The sequence below is a fragment of the Pygocentrus nattereri genome, chromosome 10 (assembly GCF_015220715.1).
Source record: "Pygocentrus nattereri isolate fPygNat1 chromosome 10, fPygNat1.pri, whole genome shotgun sequence".
In the NCBI taxonomy this organism is placed as follows: domain Eukaryota; kingdom Metazoa; phylum Chordata; class Actinopteri; order Characiformes; family Serrasalmidae; genus Pygocentrus; species Pygocentrus nattereri.
In genome coordinates this window covers 19,468,793-19,494,860 of record NC_051220.1, presented here as the reverse complement: position 1 = coordinate 19,494,860, position 26,068 = coordinate 19,468,793, and the positions used below count along the sequence as shown (strand labels likewise).

Genomic DNA, 26,068 nt, shown 5'->3' with positions numbered 1-26,068 from the left:
ATTTAAGGCATCCGTGAACTGAAACACCACATGCACACTAGTGAGCACACACACTAGGGGGCAGTGAGCACACTTGCCCAGAGTGGTGGGCAGACCTATCTGATTACATCTTAGTGATGATACGCAGAAATTTTGAAAAAACAATGAAATTCCCCTTTCAGTGCAGTGAGGTTTATTTTATACCCCTGATTCTTGTGGACCTTTTCTCTGAGTTCTGTTGCAGTCAGTGTACTTTTTTATTTTCTATGTGGAGGTGGAAATGAACTGATGATCAGACCGCTCTTTACAAGAAACAGGAAATAAAGAACATAAAATTGAGCATCCCTCTTGCCTAGAGCAAAAGAGGAGAGATGGTTCAATAGGTAACATCTTGTAACATGTAGGCCTTTGAAGAAGCATACACAATAAACTAGAAACTGTCCTCCAGCATGTGTAGTGTTTGTCAAGTTTATTTTAAAGTGATTCTAGTAACTCACAGCACACTCAAAACTTGAGGTCTGGAGGCAGTTGTGTCCTCCACAGTACACAGTGTGCACAATTATTAGGCAAGTGAGTATTTTGACCATATTATACATTTTAGGCATATTTTCAAACTCCAAGCTGGATAAACTTGAATGCTTAATGGATTAAAGCATAGCAGGTGATGTGTATCTGTGTAATGAGGGAGGGTGTAGCCTAAGGAGGTCAACACCCTTTATCAAGGTGTGCATAATTATTAAGCAGCTTTTTTCTTTAGGCAAAATGGGCCGAAAAAGAGATTGAACTGACTCTGAAAAGTCAAAAATTACCAAAAGTCTCTCAGATGCACGCAGCATTCTTGAAATTGCTAAGATATTGGGGCGTGATCACAGAACCATCAAACATTTTGTTGGAAATAGTCAACAGGGTCACAAGAAATGTGCTGAGAAAAAATGACGCAAATTAACTGCCAAGTATTTGAGAAGAATCAAGCATGAAGCTACCAGGAACCCATTATCTTCCAGTTCTGTCATATTCCAGAACTGCAACCTACCTGGAGTACCAAGACGTACAAGATTTTCAGCGCTCAGAGACATGGCCAAGGTAAGGGAGGCTGAAACCCGACCACCACTGAACAAGACACATAAGCTGAAGCATCTAGACTGGTCCAAGAAATATCTGAAGACAGATTTTTCAAGGTTTTATGCACTGATGAAATGAGAGTGATTCTTGATGGACCAGATGGATGGGCCCGTGGCTGGATCAGTAACGGGACAGAGCTCTACTTCGAGTCAGACGCCAGCAAGGTGGAGGTGGGGTACTGGTATGGGCTGGTATTATTAAAGATGAGCTGGTTGGACCTTTTCGGGTTGAAGATGGGCTCAAATTCAACTCCCAAGCCTACTGCCTGTTTTTAGAAGACACTTTGTTTAAGCAGTGGTACAGAAAGAAGTCTGCATCTTTCAAAAAACAATGATTTTTAATGCTCCATCACATGCATCCAAGTACACCTCTGCATGGCTAGCCAGTAAAGGCATTAAAGATGAAAAACTTATGACATGGCCCCCTTCCTCACCTGACCTGAACCCAATTGAGAACTTGTGGGCAATTCTTAAACGGGAGATTTACAGTGAAGGAAAACTGTACACCTCTCTGAACTCTCTGCTGCACAAAAAGTTGATTGTCAACAGATCAAGAAACTGACAGACTCCGTGAATGGAAGGCTTATCACTGTTATTGAAAAGAAGGGTGGCTGTATTGGTCACTGATTTTTACATTTTTTTTTTAATATGTCAAATGTTCATTGGAAAGTTTTGAGTTGTTTGTTTATAATTCTCACTTGAACAGATGAAAATAAAAAAGTGAGATGGGAAAATGTGTGTTTTTCATTTAGCTGCGTAATAATTCTGCACAATAATAGTTGCCCAATAATTGTGCACATATAGATATTCTCCTAAGAAAGCCAAAACCTCACTTTTACTTTCTTAAACATTCATGTTTGAGGTTTATTAACATTTTGGATTAAACGATAGCACTGTAGTTGGTGATTAATAAAAATAAACCTCAAAAATAAGACTTGCCTAATAATTGTGCACACAAGGTACTAGGTGTACTCATTTTTTGCTGTATCCCATCACATTATAGAAACAAAACTGAAACAATGACTTATGCCGAATAGTACAATGCATTAGTGTCTACAGTGGAATCACAGTCCTTTTTAAACGCAGTCCCACTATATTAGGGACTGTTAAAAAGTAATTGATCAATCGCTGGGCACTGTTTGGCCAGGCAGTGTGTCACTGGATCATTAGTTTATGCACAAGACAGTGAGCAAACGGTCTAGACTCTAAAAGTGTCATGGAATAGCATGTGCTCCTTCCTGTCACGGTCCAAAAAAGTACCTGTTTACATTGGGTGAAAATGTCATGATGAAAGTGACAATAGAAATGCCCAAAAATTGTGTGGAATAAAATCTCTCTTCATTGACTTGCATTAAAATTTGAAAGATACTTGTTTTAATTTGGACAGTGATGTAATGTTGTGGAGCGATAAGGAGGTGGACGCATTTGCAAAGACAAGCGAGATTTATTGAGGGCAAATCCAGGGTCATAGTCATAACAGTCCAAGGTCTGTGAGCCAAGATGAAGAGAACGGTGGGCAGACATAACGTAAAGAAAACACAGGATAAACACAACGGACAATATACATCAAACATTTCAAACCGTACGAAGGCCAACAAACAACTAGGAAAAACACAGGGCTTAACCACAGGTGGTAACAATCAGGGGTGGAGTCTGAAAACAAGGGGGTTGGACTGGGAAGATGAACGAAAGCACATTGACACGTGAACAAAAGCACATGGAAGCCCAAAACACAAGCACATGGATAACTGGGAGGGGCCAATCATGACAGTTCCCCCCTCCAAGGTGCGCGGCACCGAAGTGCGCCAAAAAAAAAAAAAAAAAAAAACAAGGACAGAACTAAACAGGGACTGGATGAAAAGCGTAGGACAAGGGACACGAGGAACAGAGGATGGAATGGGCACAGAAGAACGCAGGGACAGGAGGATAACACAGAACAGGAGCCAAGGGCACAGACACAGAAACAGGACAGGAAACAGAAGAGACAGCACCAGACACAGGAACAGAGGAAACACGAACAGAACGAGGACGAAACAAGGGCCGGGAGGGAGGACGAGGAGGCACAACACAAAATGACGCTGAATGAGGAAAGACAGAAGGCACAACAGGACGAGGAACACAAGAACACAACACAGACCACGCAAAAGACAAGGGAACCGGAACCAAAACGGACACAGTCACAGAAACTGACACACACAGACACGGGACAGAAACAGAAGTAGAGACAGGAACTACAAGAGGAACGGGCACGGGCACAGACACAACAGTAGGGAACAAGACAACACCAGGAACAAAAATGAAGGAAAAGGCAAAATGGGGGACACAGCAGCAGACACAGGCAGAACAGGAGGCCCACAGGGAGCAACAGACACAGACGGAACAGGAGGCCCACGGGGAGCAACAGACACAGACGGAACAGGAGGCCCACGGGGAGCAACAGACACAGGCAAGGGGGTAGCGACGTCCATTCCCAGCCATCTTTTCCACCAGATGAGAATGGCACTCAGAGTTGAGACAGAGTTATGGCCTGTTTGTGACCTCAAATATTAATGAACATATTTAACTATCTGGTTATAGTACAGTGATAATTAGGATGGTGAAAAATTGGGTTTTCAACCATCATCATGGGTCTTTACCTTTACAACTTCTTGAATAATCATAACCAGTAATGAAAATTCTCACTTTTTGGAGAAAAAGTCTTTGCCTTGCTAAGCCTGATGGATAACCACCATATACAATGAACAGATGTAAATACAACTAAAATTTCAAACATTAATGTATTCGTTAATGATGCAGAATAAAAATATCCCTTAAATTACTAAATATAAAAACTTACATCATCAATTATCAAAATGTCACTCATCTGCCATGACAGTCACATGCTTCCCTGTCATTCCTCACCTTCATAGTCAAAAACAAATCTCCATAGTCACAAACAAATAAAAAAAATGCAGTTCACTACAGTATCAAGTCTTTATTATCAGGATTGTGACAATAGAATTGTATATGTAAATGAAGGGAAACAGGTTGGAAAAGCCGAATTTTGCTATAAAAAGTGCACAAATTATGGATATACCATACAATTCTGAAGTTTAATAAATGTAACACTTCTTATAACTTTGTTATAATTGAGATGTGGAAAGGTCTGGGTGAGGGATTAGCCAAAAATAGCAGAATAATGACATGGTTAACTTTTCCCACATTAAAAATAGGAAAATATCACTAATGAGACACAATGATAACATTTTAAGCTAGCTGACCTTTAAAAATATTTTAATATTAAATAATATTTTTTTTTCCTCAATGAAAATCCACCCAGGGGAGTGAAAAGTTACCCTAATTGAAGGACCACCCATCCAAAAAGCCTGTAGAATTCTCAGACAAAATCATATGGACAGATAAGGAAAAAAAACTAGCAGAGTGATGAGAAGAGAGAAGTGTGGAAAACGAACAACTAATCATGGTCTGAAGCAAACCTCATGGAGGCTGGTCTTGAAAGAACAAACTCACTTGTTATTATAGATGACTATAAAACTCATTATAATGTGCTGCACTTTTAAAAACACACTTGCTTTATCTGACACAACAGAAATAATATGATACATAAGCAATACTGTTAAGACACACACACACACACACACACACACACACACATATATATATATATATATATATATATATATATATATATATATATATATATATATATATATATATACTTCTCCATGGATCACCACCTTATCGTGGTGGAGAGGTTTGTGTGCTTGAAGGACCCTAGGAGCTATGTTGTCTGGAGCAAAAGCTCCTGGTAGGGTCTCCCATGGCAAACTGGTCCTAGGTGACAGGCCAGACAAAGTGTGATCCATAACCACCCCTATGAGGACAACAAAGCAGGACTCGTGTACCCTGCCCGGATCAGGGTTACCGGGGCCCCACCCTGGAGCCAGGCCTGGGGGAGGGGCTCGCCAGCGAGCGTCTGGTGGCCGGGCATTCACTCATGGTGCCCGGCCGGGCCCAGCCCGAAGGAGCTACATGAGTCCCCCCTCCCATCGACCCACCACCGATGGGAGGGGCAGTAGTAGGGGTGCGGTGCATTGTGGATCGGGCAGTGTCCGAAGGCATGGGCCTTGGCGTTCTGATCCTCGGTTGCTGAAACTGGCTTTTGGAACTTGGAACGTTACCTCACTGGCGGGGAAGGAGCCTGAGTTGGTGCGCGAGGTCGAGAGATACCGGCTAGATATAGTCGGGCTCACCTCAACACACAGCTTGGGCTCTGGGTCCAATCTCCTTGAGAGGGGCTGGACTTTTTTCTTTTCTGGAGTTGCCCATGGTGAGAGGCGGCGGGCAGGTGTGGGCTTTCTCATAGCCCCTCGACTCGGCGCCTGTATGTTGGGGTTTTCCCCGGTGGACGAGAGGGTAGCTTCCCTACGCCTTCGGGTTGGGGAACGGGTCCTGACTGTTGTCTGTGCTTATGCACCGAACAGCAGTTCAGAATACCCAGCCTTCATAGAGTCCTTGGAAGGGGTGCTTGAAAGTGCTCCTCCTGGAGACTCGATTGTCCTACTGGGGGACTTCAACGCTCACGTGGGCAATGACAGTAAGACCTGGAGGGGTGTGATTGGGAGGAATGGCCTCTCTGATCTGAACCCGAGTGGTGTTCAGTTTTTGGACTTCTGTGCAAACCACAGTTTGTCCATAACGAACACCATGTTTGAACACAAGGATGTCCATAAGTGCACATGGCACCAGGACACCCTAGGCCGCAGTTCAATGATTGACTTTGTAGTCGTGTCAGCGGACTTGCGGCCATGTGTACTGGACACTCGGGTAAAGAGAGGAGCTGAGCTGTCAACTGATCACCACCTGGTGGTGAGTTGGATCAGGTGGTGGGGGAAGATGCCAGTCAGACCAGGCAAACCCAAACGTATAGTGAGGGTTTGCTGGGAACGTCTGGCAGAAGAACCTGTCAGATTGATCTTCAACTCACACCTCCGTCAGAACTTTGACCAGATATCGGGGGAGGTGGGGGACATTGACTCAGAATGGGCCATGTTCCGCTCCTCCATTGTTGAAGCGGCTGACTGTAGCTGTAGTCGCAAGGTAGTTGGTGCCTGTCGGGGCGGTAATCCTCGAACCCGGTGGTGGACACCCCAGGTGAGAGATGCCGTCAAGCTGAAGAAGGAGTCCTACCGGACATGGTTGGCCTGTAGGACACCAGAGGCAGCTGGCAGGTATCGACAGGCCAAGCGATCTGCGGCTTCAGTCGTTGCCAAGGCAAAAACCCGGGTGTGGGAAGAGTTCGGTGAGGCCTTGGAAAGTGACCAAAAAGATTCTGGCAAACCGTCAGGCGACTCAGAAGGGGAAAGCAGTGTGCCACTAGCACTGTATATAGTGGAGATGGTGTGCTGCTGACTTCGACTGAAGACGTCATTGGGCGGTGGAAGGAATACTTTGAGGACCTTCTCAATCCCACCGACACGTTCTCCAGTGAGGAGGCAGAGTCTGGGGACACGGGAATAGGCTTGTCCATTACTGAGGCCGAAGTCGCTAAGGTAGTTAAAAAGCTCCTTGGCGGCAGGGCTGCAGGGGTGGATGAGATCCGTCCCGAGTTCCTCAAGGCTCTGGATGTTGTGGGGCTGTCTTGGCTGACACGCCTTTTCAACATTGCGTGGACATCGGGGGTGGTGCCACTTGATTGGCAGACTGGGGTGGTGGTGCCTCTTTTTAAAAAGGGGGACCGGAGGGTGTGTTCCAACTACAGGGGAATCACACTCCTCAGCCTCCCTGGTAAGGTCTATGCAAGGGTACTGGAGAAGAGAGTCCGGCTTATAGTCGAACCTCAGATCCAGGAGGAGCAGTGCGGGTTCCGCCCTGGTCGTGGAACACTGGACCAACTCTTTACCCTCTCCAGGATTCTCGAGGGTTCATGGGAGTTTGCCCAACCAGTCCACATGTGCATTGTGGATTTGGAGAAGGCATTCGACTGTGTTCCCCGGGGTATTCTGTGGGAGGTGCTTCGGGAGTACGGGGTACATGGCTCTTTGCTACGAGCCATTCAGGCCCTGTACAAACAAAGCAGGAGCTTGGTTCGCATGGCCGGCAGTAAGTCAGACTTTTTCCCAGTGAGAGTTGGACTCCGTCAGGGCTGCCCTTTGTCACCGATTCTATTCATAATTTTTATGGATAGAATTTCTAGGCGCAGTCAGGGGATGGAGGGTGTCCAGTTTGGTGACCTCAGGGTCACATCGCTGCTGTTCGCAGATGATGTGGTCCTATTGGGGACATCAGGCCGTGAACTTCAGCTTTCACTGGATCGGTTTGCAGCCGAGTGTGAAGCGGCCGGGATGAGGATCAGTACCTCCAAATCCGAGGCCATGGTTCTCACGCGGGAAAGGGTGGAGAGCCCTCTCTGGGTCGGGGATGAGCTCTTGCCTCAAGTGGAGGAGTTTAAGTATCTCGGGGTCTTGTTCACGAGTGATGGTACAAGGGAGCGGGAGATTGACAGGCGGATTGGTGCTGGGTCAGCAGTGATGCGGGCTCTTTACCGGTCTGTTGTAGTAAAGAAAGAGCTGAGCCATAAGGCAAGGCTCTCGATTTACTGGTCGATCTATGTTCCCACCCTCACCTATGGTCATGAGCTTTGGGTAATGACCGAAAGAACGAGATCGCGAATACAAGCGGCTGAAATGAGTTTCCTCCGCAGGGTGGCTGGACTCTCCCTTAGAGATAGGGTGAGAAGTTCGGTCATCCGAGAGGGACTCGGAGTAGAGCCGCTGCTTCTTCACGTCGAGAGGAGCCAGTTGAGGTGGTTCGGGCATCTTGTTAGGATGCCTCCTGGACGCCTCCCTTGGGAGGTGTCACAGGCAAGTCCACCGGGGAGGAGACCCCGGGGAAGACCCAGGACACGCTGGCGTGACTATATCGCCCAGCTGGCCTGGGAGCGCCTCGGAATCCCTCCCAGGGAGCTAGTGGAAGTGGCTGGGGAAAGGGAGGTCTGGGCTTCATTGCTCAGGATGCTGCCCCCGCGACCCGAACCCCGGAGAAGCGGAAGATGATGGATGGATGGATGGATGGATATATATATATATATATATATATATATATATATATATATATATATATATATATATATAACATACATATATTGATATATTGTCAAGTAACAATTAACACTGTCATATACTACAGTACATGTCCAAAAGTGTCCAGTACACCTTCTAATTTATCAACACATCTACTTTAAGATGCATCCATTGTTGACCCAGGCAAGCTTGTAAAAGCTCCGCAGAAAAGCACTGACCAGTAGTTTGGGATGCTGTAGTGCATCTATACATCAGCCAAGCACACTGTGTCCAATGCCAGGCATCAGCTAAAGGAGGCATTGGAAGCAGTGCAACGGGGTTTTCTGGAGTGAAGGAGCTCCAGGCAGTACCTTCTGGGTGAGCAGTTATCAACAAACATTTGGATATAGAGTGTAAGTCAGATTAAAACAACTTCAATCAATGGTCACATCAACACAACTGGTCACATGGCTCGTCTTGTTTGTTCTCTCTACAGTTCAATTGGTTAAGACGGCAGCTTTTACGCAGATGACAAGCAACACAAAAAAGCCTCCATGGTTTTATTATACCTGCTTTAATTAACAATTTGCTCTTGTAAACTGTTAACTTTAACAAAATTAACTTTAGCTGACACAGTGTGTCTTTGGCAAACCATGGCTATCAGAGCTAGGCTTTCAATTCAGGCCATAAATGCTCAAACCAAAAAAAAAAAAAACACCTCAACAATAATGCTAATTTCCAACCAAAACTTAAGAAGAAATAAGAGTAATAAATAAAAATAAATGAAGGCTCTGAAGGCTCCCCACTGCAGATAATCCCCTCAAACCACAAGCAGTTTTGAACGTAGGGGCTCGAGAGAACCACAAATGAAGAGGGCAGTGCCTCATCCACAAAATGCCTGCATCACTAAAGTGTTTGTTTGCCATCATCCAGAGATATGTAAAATGAACAAAGGCTGAAGTTAGTTAATGGTAGCCATGTATGTCTGTGATTCTATGACATTAGATGCATTGCGAAACAAAACCCCTTGGAAAATGATGGATAATCTAAAAGGACTAATTTTCATTTTTACAATTTTATATTTGCTTTCTCTATTATTCAATTTGCATTCATGCTCATGGCTCCCTGTTAGCCAGAGCCTTGGAACCTAGTAACCCTACAAGGCCTTCTTGGAACTCTATAGCCTGGTATATCTTCTCTGTATTGGTTTTATGCATCAGCATATTGCATTTCACTGCACTCAACACTACCAAGGTCAGTCTTTATGCAGCCGGATTCATGTCCACCTTTTGTGGGGGAGAAAAACTGATGAAGCCCAGTGACCTCAAACCATCAATCCAGTCCATGGACAAGGTCATCTGTGATAGCATACACCTGCATGCAGACGCACCGACACAGTGTTCAGCTCATTGCTACTGGCATGTTCTGCATGACCATGACAATCACTGTCCAAGCATGTTTTTCTGCCATCGCTGGCAGCAACTGAACAACCCAGATATGGAGTTCCATCTAATACTGGCTGGATGAATATAACGAATAATAATAGGAACCTCTTTTTTTTCTTTTCGGTATAGGTTAGCACGGCAGAAGATCTTATTAAATGTTAAACTCTACCTGAATATGAACAGCATTCTGTGGCAGCAACACTGAAGTTATAAATAATTAAATTCATCTGGAGGTCTGCAAGGATACCTACTAAGTATGCAATGGGGAATCCACCTCTTACCTTCTACAAAATTATTGATAACTTATGTGAGTGAAGAGGTGTCATTAATTGTGACTAAATTGGTGCCCATTTCATTTTAGGGACATTTAATATCATCTAAAAGTACCACCTTGGTATAGCTGCAGTGGATTCATTTTATTTTGTAACTTCAGTAGTGAAACAACTTCTGCCATTTTTCTGCAGCCCCTTTAGCACCCCCTGCAGCCCCTTATATCACAACTGCTATATAGGATTAGTTCAACCTTTTCCTCAGAAAGCATATTTCTCAAAATTCACCCTCAAAACTCTGTACTGTGAAAGTAACTTCACTGTACTGTGAATTTCAACAGTCATTCACACCTGTTATTTTATTAGCCCTCTCGGTGGCTTAATATAGCACCTTTTTTTTAAAGCATATAAGCAACTCATCTGTCCAGGCTAAACTAGGTTAATTTGTTAGTTTTAAACCATGTTGGTTAATTTTCATCAATTTTAATGTAAGATCACAGGATAAAATACGATCCTATAGGCAGTTAATAACCGAGCCTTCTTAAATTTTGTCCTCGTTTTTTCCTGAATGTTCATACGCGTACACACACACACATATATATATATATATATATATATATATATATATATATATATATATATATATATATGATTGTTCATCACATGGCCACAAATCATTTGATGGACAATCAAATATATGTGGGATTTTGAAATTTACAAGACACTGGACTACATGTGTGCATCACTGTCACCATCATCCAGTTTGGGTAGTATGTCAGTGTCTAAGCATGGAAAAATAAAAGGATGACAGTGATAAAGCCAGTTCTCTCAATATTTGGAAAAATGAGCAAACAAGTAAAACTAGAAGGAACATAAAAAAAAAATTAAGTAACGCTCAATGCAATTGTTTTATTTTTGTTGTTGATATTACCCATGATGCATATAGATCATATGGATAACTGCTTCTGAAAATACCAACTGTCAAGACAGAAAGATCAAATCTAAATAAATAAAGAAATAAAATGAATTACGGTTGTGAATGTTGCCTTAGATGCAATGTGCTGTTACTTTCATTCAAAAGTTCATATTCAAAAGAATATGACAGCAAGTGAGAAGGTAAAGATGTAAATAATGATTTTATGCTAAAATTGTTTCACAAATATGTTAAAATACTCATTCATAATTGACCCTGTAATCCAAGGACGTGATGCAGTTGAAATGTTTTATGCCTGAGGTTGTACAAGAGCACTTTGAACTGTTCTGTGCCCTGTGGAAGTAACGGGAGGTAATCTTTGCATATTACTTTGGAGGAATGCTTTTCAGACAAAAAAATAAAACACCAAAACTGTTTACAAAAAAAACAAACAAACAAAAAAAACAGCTAAAATGTTTTCTGAGGAAAGACGATGGAGTGTACCCTTAACTGCACATACAAACATTCGAGTCACATTACATGATGCTGGGAGCAGAATACCAATGACCACCCCTGTGCTTCAGTGCACTGAAAAATGAAGTGATCCAATTAAGTTTTCATTAAGCTTTAATGAAAACACATAACTGTATGGCTTCTGGGTGTGGTGGTTATTGTCTCGGCAGTGCACATATAATACATCAGACCAGTACAACTTGGCCAGGCTGATTGATGCTTGATTCAAACACACATCGGCTGTGCTGTAGCTTGGGGGCCAACAGAAGAACTCTGGACACTTATTGCCAGGCTGTATCGCTGGGAAGACCTTGGAGCTCCTGGAACTATTGAGCGTGACTGTAAATTAGACTATGTACACTACAAAAACCAGTCCAGTGCAGTAGAATCTGCTCCTTTGATACATCTATCATTTTGAATGTGTTTAGCTTACATATTTGACCTTCAGTGGAACAAAATGTCAGCAATGAAAACATGTGTAGATGATGACATTTGTGCTAGAAGAAAGAGGACAGACCTTTCACGTACTGTCTGTGTCTCTCTTTCAGCAGACTGTCATACCGGACTGGGCAGGATACAGCCAACTGTGACACGTGCCGGAACAGTGCCTGCATCATCTACAGGTGAGACATTGTGGATTTATTCTGCATTCACACGTTTGCAGCAGACAAATGATGGCAAACCGCATGTTCCATGTTTTCAGTGGAAATTTCTGCCACCACAAATGGCAACATTCAACAAACCACAGCAATCAGTGGAACATTCCGTCAAGTTCAATTTTGCCAAAATTTTGTCATTGACAGTAGTAGTGAAATAAACTGGATGCTGATTCTCATCTTTATCGTCATTGCTCTGTACAAGTACAAGGCATAAAACGCAGTTAGCATCTACCAAAAGTACAAACAGTAGCAATAGTGCAAAACAGACAGTGCAAATGTGCAATAACAGGCATAAATATCTACGTATCTATGTAATATATAACTATATGAACAATATATACACACTTACAAATATATCTATGAATGATATACACGTGTATATACAACCCCAATACCAATGAAGTTGGGACGTTGTTTAAAACATAAATAAAAACAGAATATGATGATTTGCAAATCCCTTTCAACCTATATTCAATTGAATACACTACAAAGACACAATATTTAATGTTCAAACGGATAAACTTTATTACATTTTGCAAATATTCACTCATTTGAATTTGATGCCTGCAATACGTTCCAAAGAAGTTGGGACAGGGGCATGTTTACCACTGTGTTACATCACCTTTCCTTTTAACAACACTCAATAAGCATTTGGGAACTGAGGACACTAATTGTTGAAGCTTTGTAGGTGGAATTCTTTCCCATTCTTGCTTGATATACAACTTCAGTTGTTCAACAGTCCGGGGTCTCTGTTGTCGTATTTTGCGCTTCATAATGCGCCACACATTTTCAACGGGAGACAAGTCTGGACTGCAGGCAGGCCAGTCTAGTACCTGCACTCTTTTACTACGAAGCCACGCTGTTGTAACACGTGCAGAATGTGGCTTGGCATTGTCTTGCTGAAATAAGCAGGACGTCCCTGAAAAAGACGTTGCTTGGATGGCAGCATATGTTGCTCCAAAACCTGTATGTACCTTTCAGCATTAATGGTGCCTTCACAGATGTGCAAGTTACCCATGCCATGGGCTCTAACACACCCCCACACCATCAGAGATGCTGGCTTTTGAACTTTGTGCTGATAACAATCCGGACAGTCCTTTTCCTCTTTGGCCTGGAGGACACAACGTCCATGATTTCCAAAAACAATTTGAAATGTGGACTCGTCAGACCACAGGACACTTTTCCACTCTGCGTCAGTCCATCTCAGATGAGCTCAGGCCCAGAGAAGCCGGCGGCATTTCTGGGATGGAAGGTCACGGGCATTCAATGTTGGTTTTCTGCCTTGCTGCTTACTTGCAGAGATTTCTCCAGATTCTCTGAATCTTTTGATGATATTATGGACTGTAGATGATGAAATCCCTAAATTGCTTGCAATTGCACATTGAGAAACATTGTTCTCAACAATGTTGTTCACAAAGTGGTGAACCTCGCCCCATCCTTGCTTGTGAATGACTGAGCTTTTCAGGGATGCTCCCTTTACACCCAATCATGACACTCACCTGTTTCCAATTAACCTATTCACCTGTGGAATATTCCAACAGGTGTTTTTTGAGCATTCCTCAACTTTCCCAGTCTTTTGTTGCCCCTGTCCCAACTTCTTTGGAACGTGTTGCAGGCATCAAATTCAAAATGAGTGAATATTTGCAAAAAACAATAAAGTTTATCCGTTTGAACATTTAATATCTTGTCTTTGTAGTGTAATCAATTTAATATAGGTTGAAAAGGATTTGCAAATTGTCGTATTCTCTTTTTATTTATGTTTTACACAACGTCCCAACTTCATTGGAATTGGGGCTGTATACACACACATTATACTAAATACAATATATGAAGTATATTATATACTGTTTTCTATATACAGTATACCCTATATACTTATGAAAGACATCCCATGTTTTATTTGAAGCTTGCAACAAACTTTTCCTTTGTTATACACAACAGTTTTACAGTGTCTCTTTCAGTAAAGAGCTCTGGAATTGAGCTGCCTCTGTTTTCCAACACCTGACTGAAACCTGGCTAAACCTGGCACATATTCATAATCAGTGCTCTATCTAGGACTTTCAGATGGATTAGAGCAGGAGTATTTAACTGAAACTTGCGAGGTCCAGTTACAACAAATTTCTTGCTTACAAAGGTCTGGATAAACAAACTAACAAAAGTGAAGGGTGAATTGTTAAATGCTTAAGCAGTAATGATTTGTCTGGGCAACTAATCGATAAAAAAGCACATTACATATTTTGATAAACTGTTCTATATACTTTAAAAAGAAAATTATTCATGAGAAATAGGTCTACTGCATTTAAACATAGAATATGTCAATGGGAATAACTGGCTATGTAAACTAAGGTAGCTACCCAGACCTTGAATCCACTTTTTGATCTTGTATTTTGTAATCACTGCTAGTTGACTGAATGACTGATGTATCTGATTCGCCACCCAGTGTCACACCTACCAGTGACAGACAACCAGAAAATGGATTCAAGGTCTGGATTTGAAGACCACTGACCTATGGAACAGAATCCCACATGGAAATTTAATATATGGCAACAGATTTTAAATATATAACATATTAGCATAAATGTGCATTACTTTTATCCATTTTACATTAGTCACCTATAGACATATATCACATATGTGCCAATTTATTTGAAATTGGCCATATTGGACATGTATATTCATATATCAACACATATTTAGCAATATATGATAAACTTTTCATAAAGGGAAGGAATATGTTACTTAGTTTCATGTTACATGAAGGTTCTATGCATCTTCGTTTCTTCCTCATACTTCCTAATGAAGTGAAAATGAGTGTAAGAGCTATGTAACTAAACAGGCACATTCTGAGCTATGCAATAAAATCGTTAAAACAATAAATGAAAAAAGAAAACTAAAAACAGATGAAAAAAGGTAATTTTTTTTTTTTTACAAAAACATAGTAACAGTTTTAACTATATTGGCATGTATTCAACAATCTAGAATACATTGTACTGTATAATCCATATATTATGCATGTAATTCAAGATGTGATGTGTACATATATGGAAATGTGATGTGTGACTGTATATGCATGTTTATCAAGGTCAGGCATGTACAAAATGAACTTCTGTAGCATAGAACACCATGAAACAGAAAATGTACTTATTAATTACTGTGAAAATCAGCAACATGAGGAGGAAACTACACAAAAGCGGCTCCAAAGAACGAATCTATCAAACTGAATATTACGTCAAAATTATAGCACCTAAGCTCAGATCTGATTGCTGTTCCCATAAACGAGAGATCTTAGAGCTCTTGCCCAGTTTGACACATTGCTGTAGACAGAAAACCAGAAGCAGCAGAACATTCTGCTCAGTCTTATACTAGGCAGTTCTACGCTCTGCTTAAGGAACATGCTTGCTCTTAGTGCAGCTGCAGATCCCTACAGAAAGACACAGGTTCACACAACATCCCATATTCCAATGCAACTTTGCAGCAACCGTGAACAAAGTAATCACAGGTTCTTTCCTGTTGATTCCCTCATACCATTAAATATGGTTTTTAAAATACTGAGCACTGTATGATTCATCCTGACTTGACAAAGACATTGACGTCTTTCATACAGTCAGTAACCATCAGAGAAAGTGCAGTTGGAGCTTTTAGGCTGATGACAAATCCACAGTGGAGGCTCTAGTCCTTTTAATCAAAAGTTTGTGTCCGCTGCATTTACCAGGACATGTGAAATGCCCTAAAGCCCGGACACGCTAAGCCGATTCTGCCCTGCCAGGCCGATCAATTTTCAGACAAATCTCAGTGGTCGTCCCTGGCCTTACAGAAAACAACACAATTTAACTCTGTCAGAAATTAATGTTTTAGTACTGATTAACATAATAATAACAACCCACAATGGTAATAAAGAAGAGATGAAATTTCAAATCATAATCACACAAATTGTTGTAGGTTATCTGTGTTTGTCTCACATCCATGACTGAAGTGGCTGCCATTAAAGACATTTTAACAAAGAACTGGGCCTCTTCACCATATTCAAATTGGTGCTTTTAAAAGACAAAGGAGAGCACACAGTAACTTATCTGATTTGGAACTGTAACCTGATCAGTGCAGAAGAGCAGACAATAAAGCTATATTCTATAAAAGAATAAGGGATATATGTATACTTACTATTATAGTTGCTAATTCGTCAAGTGCTTTGTATCTACACTCACTGGCCATTTTGTCAGATGCACCTACCCAGTACATGCCCTTTGTAGGTTTGCTGACTGTAGCCCATCGGTTGCTGCACAATTTATCCAAAACCCTATACCAGTGGCAGCACCTAGGTGGTACAGCAGCTACCCCTGGAAAAGCCTAGCACCCCTAGAAATATAGGTGAAATTTGCTTGTTAATTACATATATAGCTATAATAATGTTTTAGCTCAGGGTTCCATAGATACAGTCCTAGAGTCTGAGGAGTTTCCTGCTCAAACACACCTGATTAAATTAATTTGTTAATTGGCAGGTTTAAGAGCATGTTTAAGTAGAAGTTCCACCAAGCTCCTGGACAATGACCCTCAAGGACAGATGTTTTGCACCCCTATTTTAGTCAATTAGGCCTTAGCCTGATATCTCAGTATGTTACCGCTGATGAAAATATGTTTGCTGGGAAAAGTGTGAGGTACATTTCTGAGTTCTTTCCTGGTGCCAAATGCCTGATTAGCATGCACCAGGTCTGCTGGCTTTGCTCAAGGAAAAAAGGGCAACTTGAACTTATAATCTATTTAATTGAAATAATAACACATTGCAAACACCCTTAATAAGAAATTCAGTGTAATCATGTTCCATAGGAAACCAAAATGGATACTTTTCCAAGGCAGCCAAACATACTAGCAACTACTTCCAGTGCATGGATTTAAACCCCAGTCTACAGTTTTCCAATCCATTCTATTTTTGTTAGGAACCATTGTTTTCTGATAAAAAACTTGATATAGGAAGTTTGTGTCCCTTATTCCCAACATTATGCTTAATTGTTGTGCTGAGAAGCAATGAAGCTTGAGGAACCAAAAACCAACCCACTAACAAGAAACAGATCTTTAGGAATGGCCACATGAGATAAGCATGATGAACGGCAACCAAGAGCGCTCGTGTCAATCTGAGGGCAAAAGAAGCAACGGGCACATTAGTATTGCAGTACTCAAGGCCAGTCTTGAGAGCATAAATTAACAGCATCGATCTTGTCAAAGTCCCAACATCATTTGTACTGTCTGTTCTCGAAAACAGTTGAGTGCAAAGCTTCCATCTGAGGTGATTACAAACTGAACTGTTTTTCTATCATTACTGAATATCAACAAAACCTTCAAACAGAATAAAACAGTTCTGTTTTAAATAAAATCTGTGCACTGAATTGAGGCCAAAACATTCAATTTTGGTTTCATCAGTCCAGAGAATCTTGTTTCTTACAGTCCGAGAGTGCTTTAGGTGCTTTTTGCAAACTCCAGGCTTTCATACGTCTTTTCCTGAGAAGAGGCTTCTGTCTGGCCACTCTGCCATTAAGCCCAGACTGGTGGAGTGCTGCAGTGATGGTTGACTTTTTCTGAAAGTTTCTCCTATTTGCCTACAGGGTTTTTGTAGCTCAGCCAGAGTGACCTTTGGATTCTTGATCACCTCTTTTACTAAGGCCCTTCTCCCCCGATTACTTGGGTAGTCCTGGTTATTCCAAACTTCTTCCATTTAAGAAATATGGAGGCCACTGTGTTCTTGGGAACTTTCAGCACAGCAGAATTTCCATCTTCATTTCCAGATCTGTGCCTCCACACAATCCTGTCTCTGACAGGCAGTTCTTTTCTCCTCATGGCTTGATTTTTGCTGTGATTATGCATTGTCAGCTGTGAGACCGGTGTGTCTTTCCAAATCATGTGCAATCAACTGGATTTACCACACGTGGACTCCAATCAAGGTGAAGAAACATCTCAAAGATGATCAAGAGAAATGGGAGGCCCCAGAGCTAAATTTCAAGTGTCATAGCAAAGCAAAGACATTGAGTGCAGATTGATGGGCGAAACTTTTTTTTTATTTTAGCACATAGCCTCAACATTACAGTGAAATGGTCTGAAGACTTTCCGAATGCATTGTATATATCTTTGTGTATTATGAATAAGAACATACATTAAACAGATGTGTTTTCTTTTTTCCACATTTTCTACTTTTATTATTTTATTCTAAAAAAAAACCTTAAATCTCAGGTTTTGGTCTTGACTCTGATTTGCCTCTAGTGGTTTTTACTACAATACTAATGCACATGCTTCTGTTACATGGCTCAGTCAGCTCGTTTGAGTACATCAGAATCAGTTCACTAGCTTGGCTATCGCTGTGCCATGTTCACTAAACAGTTCTCAACTGAACAATTTATGATCAGAAAACAATACAGAGAACTGGTTACTTAACATGTAGCGGTGATGATTTTTTAGCCTTTTTTAAAGGGTGGTGGCAGGTTTGTACTTCATCAATAATGAATTTTTTGCCTCACTGGCTGCATCAGATGTGCCGTTGTTTTTTTTGTTTGTTTGTTTTTTGCTTTCAGGCAGTCTGTGTAGTAGCACCTCTACAAGTATTCCTTGCAGAATATTCCTGGCACCTCCCCTACCCTCTACCTCATCCATTGAGTATGTGCACTTTTGCCCTCAGACTGTATAAGTGCCCTCATAGTCTTCTGTAAGCTGTTTCAGAGACACTGAGCTCAGCCTCGCCCCAGGAACAGAGTGAGTGGATCAGTTTGAGGTCCACCTTTGAAGTCCACAGCTACAAGATAGCTCTTGTGCACCCCCTTTGGTGCAGTGTGGTGATTTCACTTAGTATATGCAATCTGACATGAATACATGCATCACCATAGTGCTGGAGATCCCACCCATACAGCACTGATACCCATTTTAAGAACGTGCCACATTCCACAGTGTGGTTATTTTGGAATAGTGTCAGCTGTAAGGTGTGCTAATGACTCTATGCAAGGCTCTGTGGAGCTCTTAAACAGAGATATAACTTATTAGTTTAGAGCAGTTAAGTGATATAGTGAGTAGCATTACACTGGAGATCGGGGTTCAAATACCTGCTTAGACAGTAATGCTAGTGAGGTCCTGCTTAGACACTAATTCTTAACCCTATGTTTAGTTTTCTCTGAAACACGATTACACATGATTTTCTAGTGAAAAGATTGTTTGTAAATATGCTTTAAATCAAATGAAGTTTAAGTCATTCTCATTGCCCTTTTTCCCTTGAGCCCCTGCCACTCAAAATGTCTTGCTATCCATTGGAGAAAATTGTAGGACCACCACTGACCAGATATTATTTGGGTTGTGGATTGTTCTCAGCACAGCGGTGGTATTGACCTGGTAGTTGTAGGCAAACCTGATAAAATGGCCAGTACGTACTGATATACAATACCTGGATAAACAAATAATCCACAAATTAGTGAACCAAAAGATATAAAAAGTAGCATGAAACCATGAAAGACACAAAATTCATGTTTTTTCCCCATTGTGCTGCTTCAACTGTAAATGCAGCTTTTATATGTAAAGCAGAACCACAGGGCATTCTGCCCACAACACTGACCACTGGATTTGCATCTTTAAGTAATTACAAGCCACACTATAATGTGCGTGTGTGAGGGAGCAAGGCAGCAAGCCAGAGTGAAAAAGGAGGGGGAAAAAACATTTAGGGTTCTGTAGAAGAATTTTACATTTAAAAAGGAAGGGACTGTTTTTGCCGACCAAGGCCAAAAAGGATATAATAGCTTACTGAGCAAAGGCTCTGTCTCACACACATACACACAGCGCACTCATGCACTACTAACCACATTCACACCTTTGCAGTTGAGTATCTCTCCATGAATGTTTATACAGGATCAGTATGCGTCTGCATGAAAGCACAGCGCTCACATTCTGCATGTGAAGCATTTCCCCATTCATTCAGATGCACTTTTAAATCAAACGTGGTGGCATGTATGTGAGTGTTTTCCATCATCAGAAAAAATTTAGCACTCCAGCACTTCACACGCAGCAGTGGGAATACATTTATCTGGATTAATCAGAAATGAATTCAAATGTATGCATCTCATTCACATAGCCAGAGAAATCAATTAACACACATATACACATCACATCTTCATTAAACCTACACTACAACCTCTTTCTGTCTCTCTCGTGCACTCACTCACACCCACTTGCCTAAATATTACAGATTTTGGTGTGTTTATGGGACTGTGAAATGATTAAAACAATCAGAAAAAATTATCCTAAATAAAAGTCTTTAAGGCAGTATTATTTAAAAGCAGTAGGAAAAGTTCAGTAATCAGTATAATTTACAATAGTTTAACAGTTCTATCACAATCTTCTATTGATCCATTCATTATGAAATTTTCACACAATGTAATGAAAATGGGAAAAAAAGGAGTGTATGTATAGAGAGAGACAGAGTGTGTGTGTGTGTGTGTGTGTGTGTGTGTGTGTGTGTGTGTGTGTGTGTGTGTGTGTGTGTGTGAGAGAGAGAGAGAGAGGGAGTGTGAGTATCTTAATCATTCCTTACTGTTTTGGATTTTGACATTTACACTTTACATCATGCAACTCAAATGCAATTTTGTTTCTTGTAGGTTTCAAGCAACCAAAGTTTATATTTCACCATGTAAAGCCAGTGGTAGCAAATCAAACGTTAATTTCAGATGCATTGTGAACACATTGTGGTTGCATCAAGACACACTTTGTGCTGCACCTGCACTTGTACTTAGACTATTTAGACAAATGTTTTGGAACACACCTCCTAATTATTGAGTTCAGGTGTTTCAGCCATACCCACTGGTGGATAAAATGAAGCACATAGGCTTGTAGTCTCGATAGAAAAACACTAGTACTAGAGTCGTACTGATGAGCTCAGTGAATTTTTCCTTCATGTGGCACTCTTAGGATGCCGGTTCTGCCCCAAGTCTGAAAGTTCTACCCTTCTAGATCTGCCCCTGTCAACTGTAGAGTACTGAAGCACACAATGTCTATCTTCTGTTGAATCACTTAGTACATCAGCAGAAGCACATATGTATGGAGCCCCATTGGTGGCATCCTCTATAAATAAAAATAATGCATGGCCATGCCTTATTAATGCATGAGAACAAGATCCTAATGTGTGGCCATGACTTAGTAAGGCGTGGGAAAGAGAACACGGCTTACTAAGTCGTGGCCACGCACTAGGATCTCATTCCCTTGCTTTACTAAGTCATGGCCAGGCATTATTTTTATTTATACAGGATTTTTACATTTATAGTATTTAGCAGATGTCACAGGATGTAACCATCGGGGCTCCGTACATGCGTTAAAAACTTCACGTAATGGGTTTCCATGGCTGAGCAACTACACACTAGAATAAGATCAAAATGCACAATGTCAAGCATCAGTGGGGAATGGTGTAACCACTGGACTCTGGAGCAGTGTAAATGCATTCTGTGGAGTGACCAATCATGCTTCTGTCTCTGGCAGTCTGATGGACATGTCTGGCTTTGGTGAATGCAAGCAGCCTGACTGCATTGTGCCAACTGTAAAGCTTGGTAGAGGAAGGATAATGCTATGGGATTGTTTTTCAGGGGTTCTATGCCTCTTAGTTCTTATAATCTTAATGCTTCAGTATCCCAAGACATTCTGGACAATTGTATGTTTCCAACTTTGTGGGAACATTTTCTGTTTTAATATGACTGAACTCCAGAGCACAAAGCTGGTATGGAAGAATCAGCTTTGTTTTATTTAGTTTTATTTAAATGTAAAGTTTTATTTAAATTTAAATAAAAAAGGCCCACACAGAGCCTTGACCTCAGTCCCATCAAACACCTTTAGCATGAACTAGAACAGAGATTGCAAGCCAGGCCTTCTCATCCAACAGTGTCTGACCTTACAAATGCTCTTCTGGATGAATGGGTAAAAATTCTCACAGACACATTCCAAAATCGAAAGCTTCCCAGAAGAGTGGAAGCTGTTATAGCTGTGAAGATGGACCAAGGTAATTTGCAGGTACATTTTTCGTTAATCAAGGTACAAACAATGTAAATGTACCCTCAAAGGTACAACAGAGGATTTATGGTCCAATTGTGAACATTATGTAAGTTTCTCCCAGTGGAAAAGTACATTTACACACCTTTTCATAACCTAATGTTTTAAAACAGAACAGTAAAATTAAAAACCTGGAGACAAGAAAATTAGAAATATAATTCCATTGGATAATGGTACAGTTATGTTCTGACTAAAAGTACTGAGATGTACCTTGGAGGGTACCACCCCAGAGACAAGAGGGCCCCAGTGACAGTTTCATGCCTTTATTTCTGAGAGTGTATTAATGCCTATAGATTTAGAATGGGATGTCATGAAACCTCCTGTAGGTGTAATGTATAGGTGTCCTAATACTTTTGTTCATATAGTGTTCCTCTGGCCCTGTCTGTTAATCTAAAACGTGTCACTGGCATGAAAAAAAGTAGTTTCTCCAAAATTGTGCTTTACAGAAGAAAAAACTGTAACAAAGTTCTGTTTTAAGTCATTTGTTCATTCATCATGAGATGTTCATACAATATATAATGAACATGAGAATAACAACCTCTTCTACAAGCTTACAGAAGAGACCAGAGTATACCTAGGACACTGTGCACAAAGTGAAAGGACACACAGAGGAGAATCACATCTGAAGGCCATGTTATACAATACAGAGTCATACAACCTGAAGAGATCCACATACAACAGCTCTCATCCTCTGTTTCCATACTCTCAAAAAGAAACAGCAGAATAAACAGGATAAAACGCAGAGCAGAGAATGAGGGAAAAAATTACCTTTATTTTTATTTACCTAAATCATTTGACCACTGCAGCTGTCCTTCATTTTGTCATTATATGAGCTTTTCAGGATAAACTGAAATGCATCAATATTACATGGAATTAAAAAAAAAACACTCTTCAAATTAACTTCCATTAAAAATAAAGCACATTTTTGTCTTCTCTTGTAAAGCTACTATTTGGTGATAGGTGCTTTATTTTGGACAGTAACAACATTACAGAAACTGGAGCAGTATGTACACTAACCTGAAGCTCACACTGTGTGAACTAACTGGATACATGAAGCATGCCAGCATATTTCTAGTACTTTTATAAAGACTATCATATTCGTCCTCAAAGCATGAAATCATCAACGATGATTGATTATTTTAATTTTGGCTGATCCATGTTGCAGTTTTAAGAGGAAAATAACGTGAGGCAGGGGCACTCAAACCATTTTTAAATGCTGCTGCTACACTGAAACCAATGTTGCAGCATAATTATGCATGACTCATTGTGCTGAATAGCCAGTTAACTCTTACTTTCAGTGCAGCACTTTAGTTATGTTATTTAAACAGGCAGCTGATTTAAACTTGGCAGTTTAAATGTCAGTTTGGCCCATTAAAAGAGCAAATAGTGTTCTGTATTGCATGTTTGGCTAACAACGCATTGGAATTGTACTTGTGTTTCATATGTAAATTTAACATACAGTGTGAGCTTTGGTTACTACTAAGGCTACTAAAAGTCCATCAGCCAATCTGACTTTAAAAAAAATCAGAATCAGCCATAAAAGCTTATGAGTGGTACATTCCTACTCTCTATTAGTCAAAGTCACAACATAAATAACATTATCTGCTCTATAATGGGGCGGCACTCACAGCAAGTAGGGCCTGGGTTTGATTCCCCGGCTGGGACCAGGGTCCTTTCTGTGTGGAGTTTGCATGTTCTCCCCTTGTCTGCGTGGGTTTCCTCCAAGTACTCTGGTTTCCCCCCACAGTCCAAATACATGCAGTCAGGCCAATAGGACATGGTAAATTGCCCCTAGGTGTGAGCGCGTGAGTGAATGTGTCTGTCTGTCTGTCTGCCCTGCGATGGACTGGCGACCTCTCCAGGGTGTATCCTGCCTTTTGCTCGATCCCCCACGATCCAGAAGGAGAATCGGCTTAGAAGATGTGTGTGTGTGTGATAAGCTCTATATTGTGTCAAAGTGGCATTTTAAATTCAGAATGAAACATCAGATCCTGGTTAAATAAAATGAATCAAGTGAAGTTCTACACTTAAAGAAAGACATCTGAGTCACGTGTGATCATACTACAACATTTAGTCATGTTTGTAGCAGCAGCATTCAAACACAATGCGAGTGCACTTCTGCCTCACGACATTAACACTGTAAAACAGCAACAAAGATCAGCAAAAGCCAAAATCAGAACTCTTCCCACTGCATGTTTGGAGCCATAAAATGTGCCAATCTTTGCCGTTTTCCATCATGTATCCCTAATTATTTGTAATATACATTATTATTGCTGATTTTTGGCAAAAAATTGTTTTTTTTTTCCTTATAATTCCTTCCTAAATTAGCTGGTTCTCATCCAGCTAAGACGTATTTTTTTCTGACCATCTGCAACACTACGCTTGAATCAGTATAAGCTTCAGTGCCCCCCACCTTCACTCTCATTCGAGTCACGTCTCAAGACACTCAGGCGGGTATCCACATACATCTGGCAGGAAAAAAAAGACAGCTGCTGAAATATTTATCCATCTCATGACACATTCAGATATTCAACATTGTAAGTACTACACAGTATTTTGCAACTCTTTGTTTCTCTCCAACACAATTATAGCGACTATCCTGTTAGCATTAATTATTTACTCAGTGGGTGATTTCTTTCTCAGTCTCTTTTATGGGCCGTATTTCTCATTATAACCCGCGAGTCTGTTTCCATTAAAGTATTTACGGTGGTGGAATAAATTGAGACAATCTAGTGCTTTATGGAGGATCCAGATGATTTCTTCCTGTTTAGGAGTTCTCTCTGCATGTGATTAGCCTCATTCCTCTAAGCTGTTCACGAGAGAGAGAGAGAGAGAGAGAGAGAGAGAGAGAGAGAGAGAGAGAGAGAGAGAGAGAGAAAGAAAATAAAGATAACACAGGACAGAAGAGAGAAAGACCGGAAGAGAGAAAAAGAGGAGAAAGAGAAGGACAGAGGGGCAGTGGCAGACAAAAAGCATCACAGGACAGAAGAGAAAGATGAGGAGAAAGAGAAAAAGAGGGGATAGAGAAACAGAAAGACAGAAGAAAGACAGAAGAGAGGGGAGAGAAGCAGAAACAGAGAGCAGGAGAAAGAAAAGAGTGAAGAGAAAGAAAGACATGAAAAAGAAGAAGAGGTAAAAAAAGAGAAGGACAGAAGCGAGAGAGAGAGAGCAACAGAAGGGAGAGAAACAGAAGCAGAGATTAAGAAGAGATATGAGAAGAAGAGAAAAAGAAAAAGAGGAAGGAAAGACAAAGGAAAGGGGGAGAGAGAGAGAGCGAGAGAGCGCTGCTGGGAGTTCACTTTGCTGTAACGCTGTGCTGTAGTCAGCACTAATGATCTGGCTGGCTTATTGAAACCTGTGGAAACTGAGCAGAAGGAGACTGAAGACTCTGTGTTCCCGAGTTGTCTGGAAAGCATGACCTGGCGCAGCGAGGCTGGACTGTGACGGCAGCTGGCAAACAGCACAAACCCACCCTGCGCTGCCTCTCCTGTTTGGCTTCCTCCGTCAGCCAGAAGTGCCAACCTGCCAGTCTGCCCATCAGCTGTCCCATTCCTCCCTCTACCCTCCATCTGCGGGACGTTTTCCTAATTGTTCAGCTTCTCCAGTAATCCAGATTATGCATAGAAATGGCCTACGGACCAGAAAGAAGGGGAGCTAGTACATAACCACACTGGGCCACCAAACAAGAGTATCCGCACACATCGTGAAGCTGTGTGGCAAAATGTAATGAAACAGCAGCAAGAGAGGTGGTCAATCTCCTCTTTCTCTGATTAACAAAAGACAACTAGGCTACTGACTAGTAGGCCTGGGCAATAGGGCGATGTCATAGGATATCACCGATGATGGACAAATACCACAGTAGTGATGTGTAAATCTTGGGTTGACCATTAAGAAGTATGCAGGCTTGGGCGCCAGGTGGCTTTACGGCACAGATTCCCATTAATTTGCTTCTCATGAATGCAATTAAAAATGAATGCTGCCCTGCTTAGGAGCTTCAGCTCTCCTCATTGACTTGCAGCAGTAAAAACAAGCTAAAATGACAAAGTTAGCATAGA

The 26,068-nt window shown here is 41.2% G+C and overlaps 1 protein-coding gene across 2 annotated transcripts in view; it reads left to right on the top strand.

Annotated features, from left to right (window-relative positions):
• Positions 1-26,068, top strand: part of insyn2ab (inhibitory synaptic factor 2Ab) — a 70,417-nt gene that overhangs the window by 31,136 nt on the left and 13,213 nt on the right. The window contains exon 3 of one of the 2 annotated variants that reach the window (XM_017713427.2): positions 11,853-11,924. In XM_017713427.2, coding sequence (XP_017568916.1) covers positions 11,853-11,924 — 72 coding nt within the window. Of the gene's footprint in view, positions 1-11,849; positions 11,925-26,068 lie in introns of both variants that reach the window. The other variant, XM_017713426.2, reaches the window with a different exon arrangement.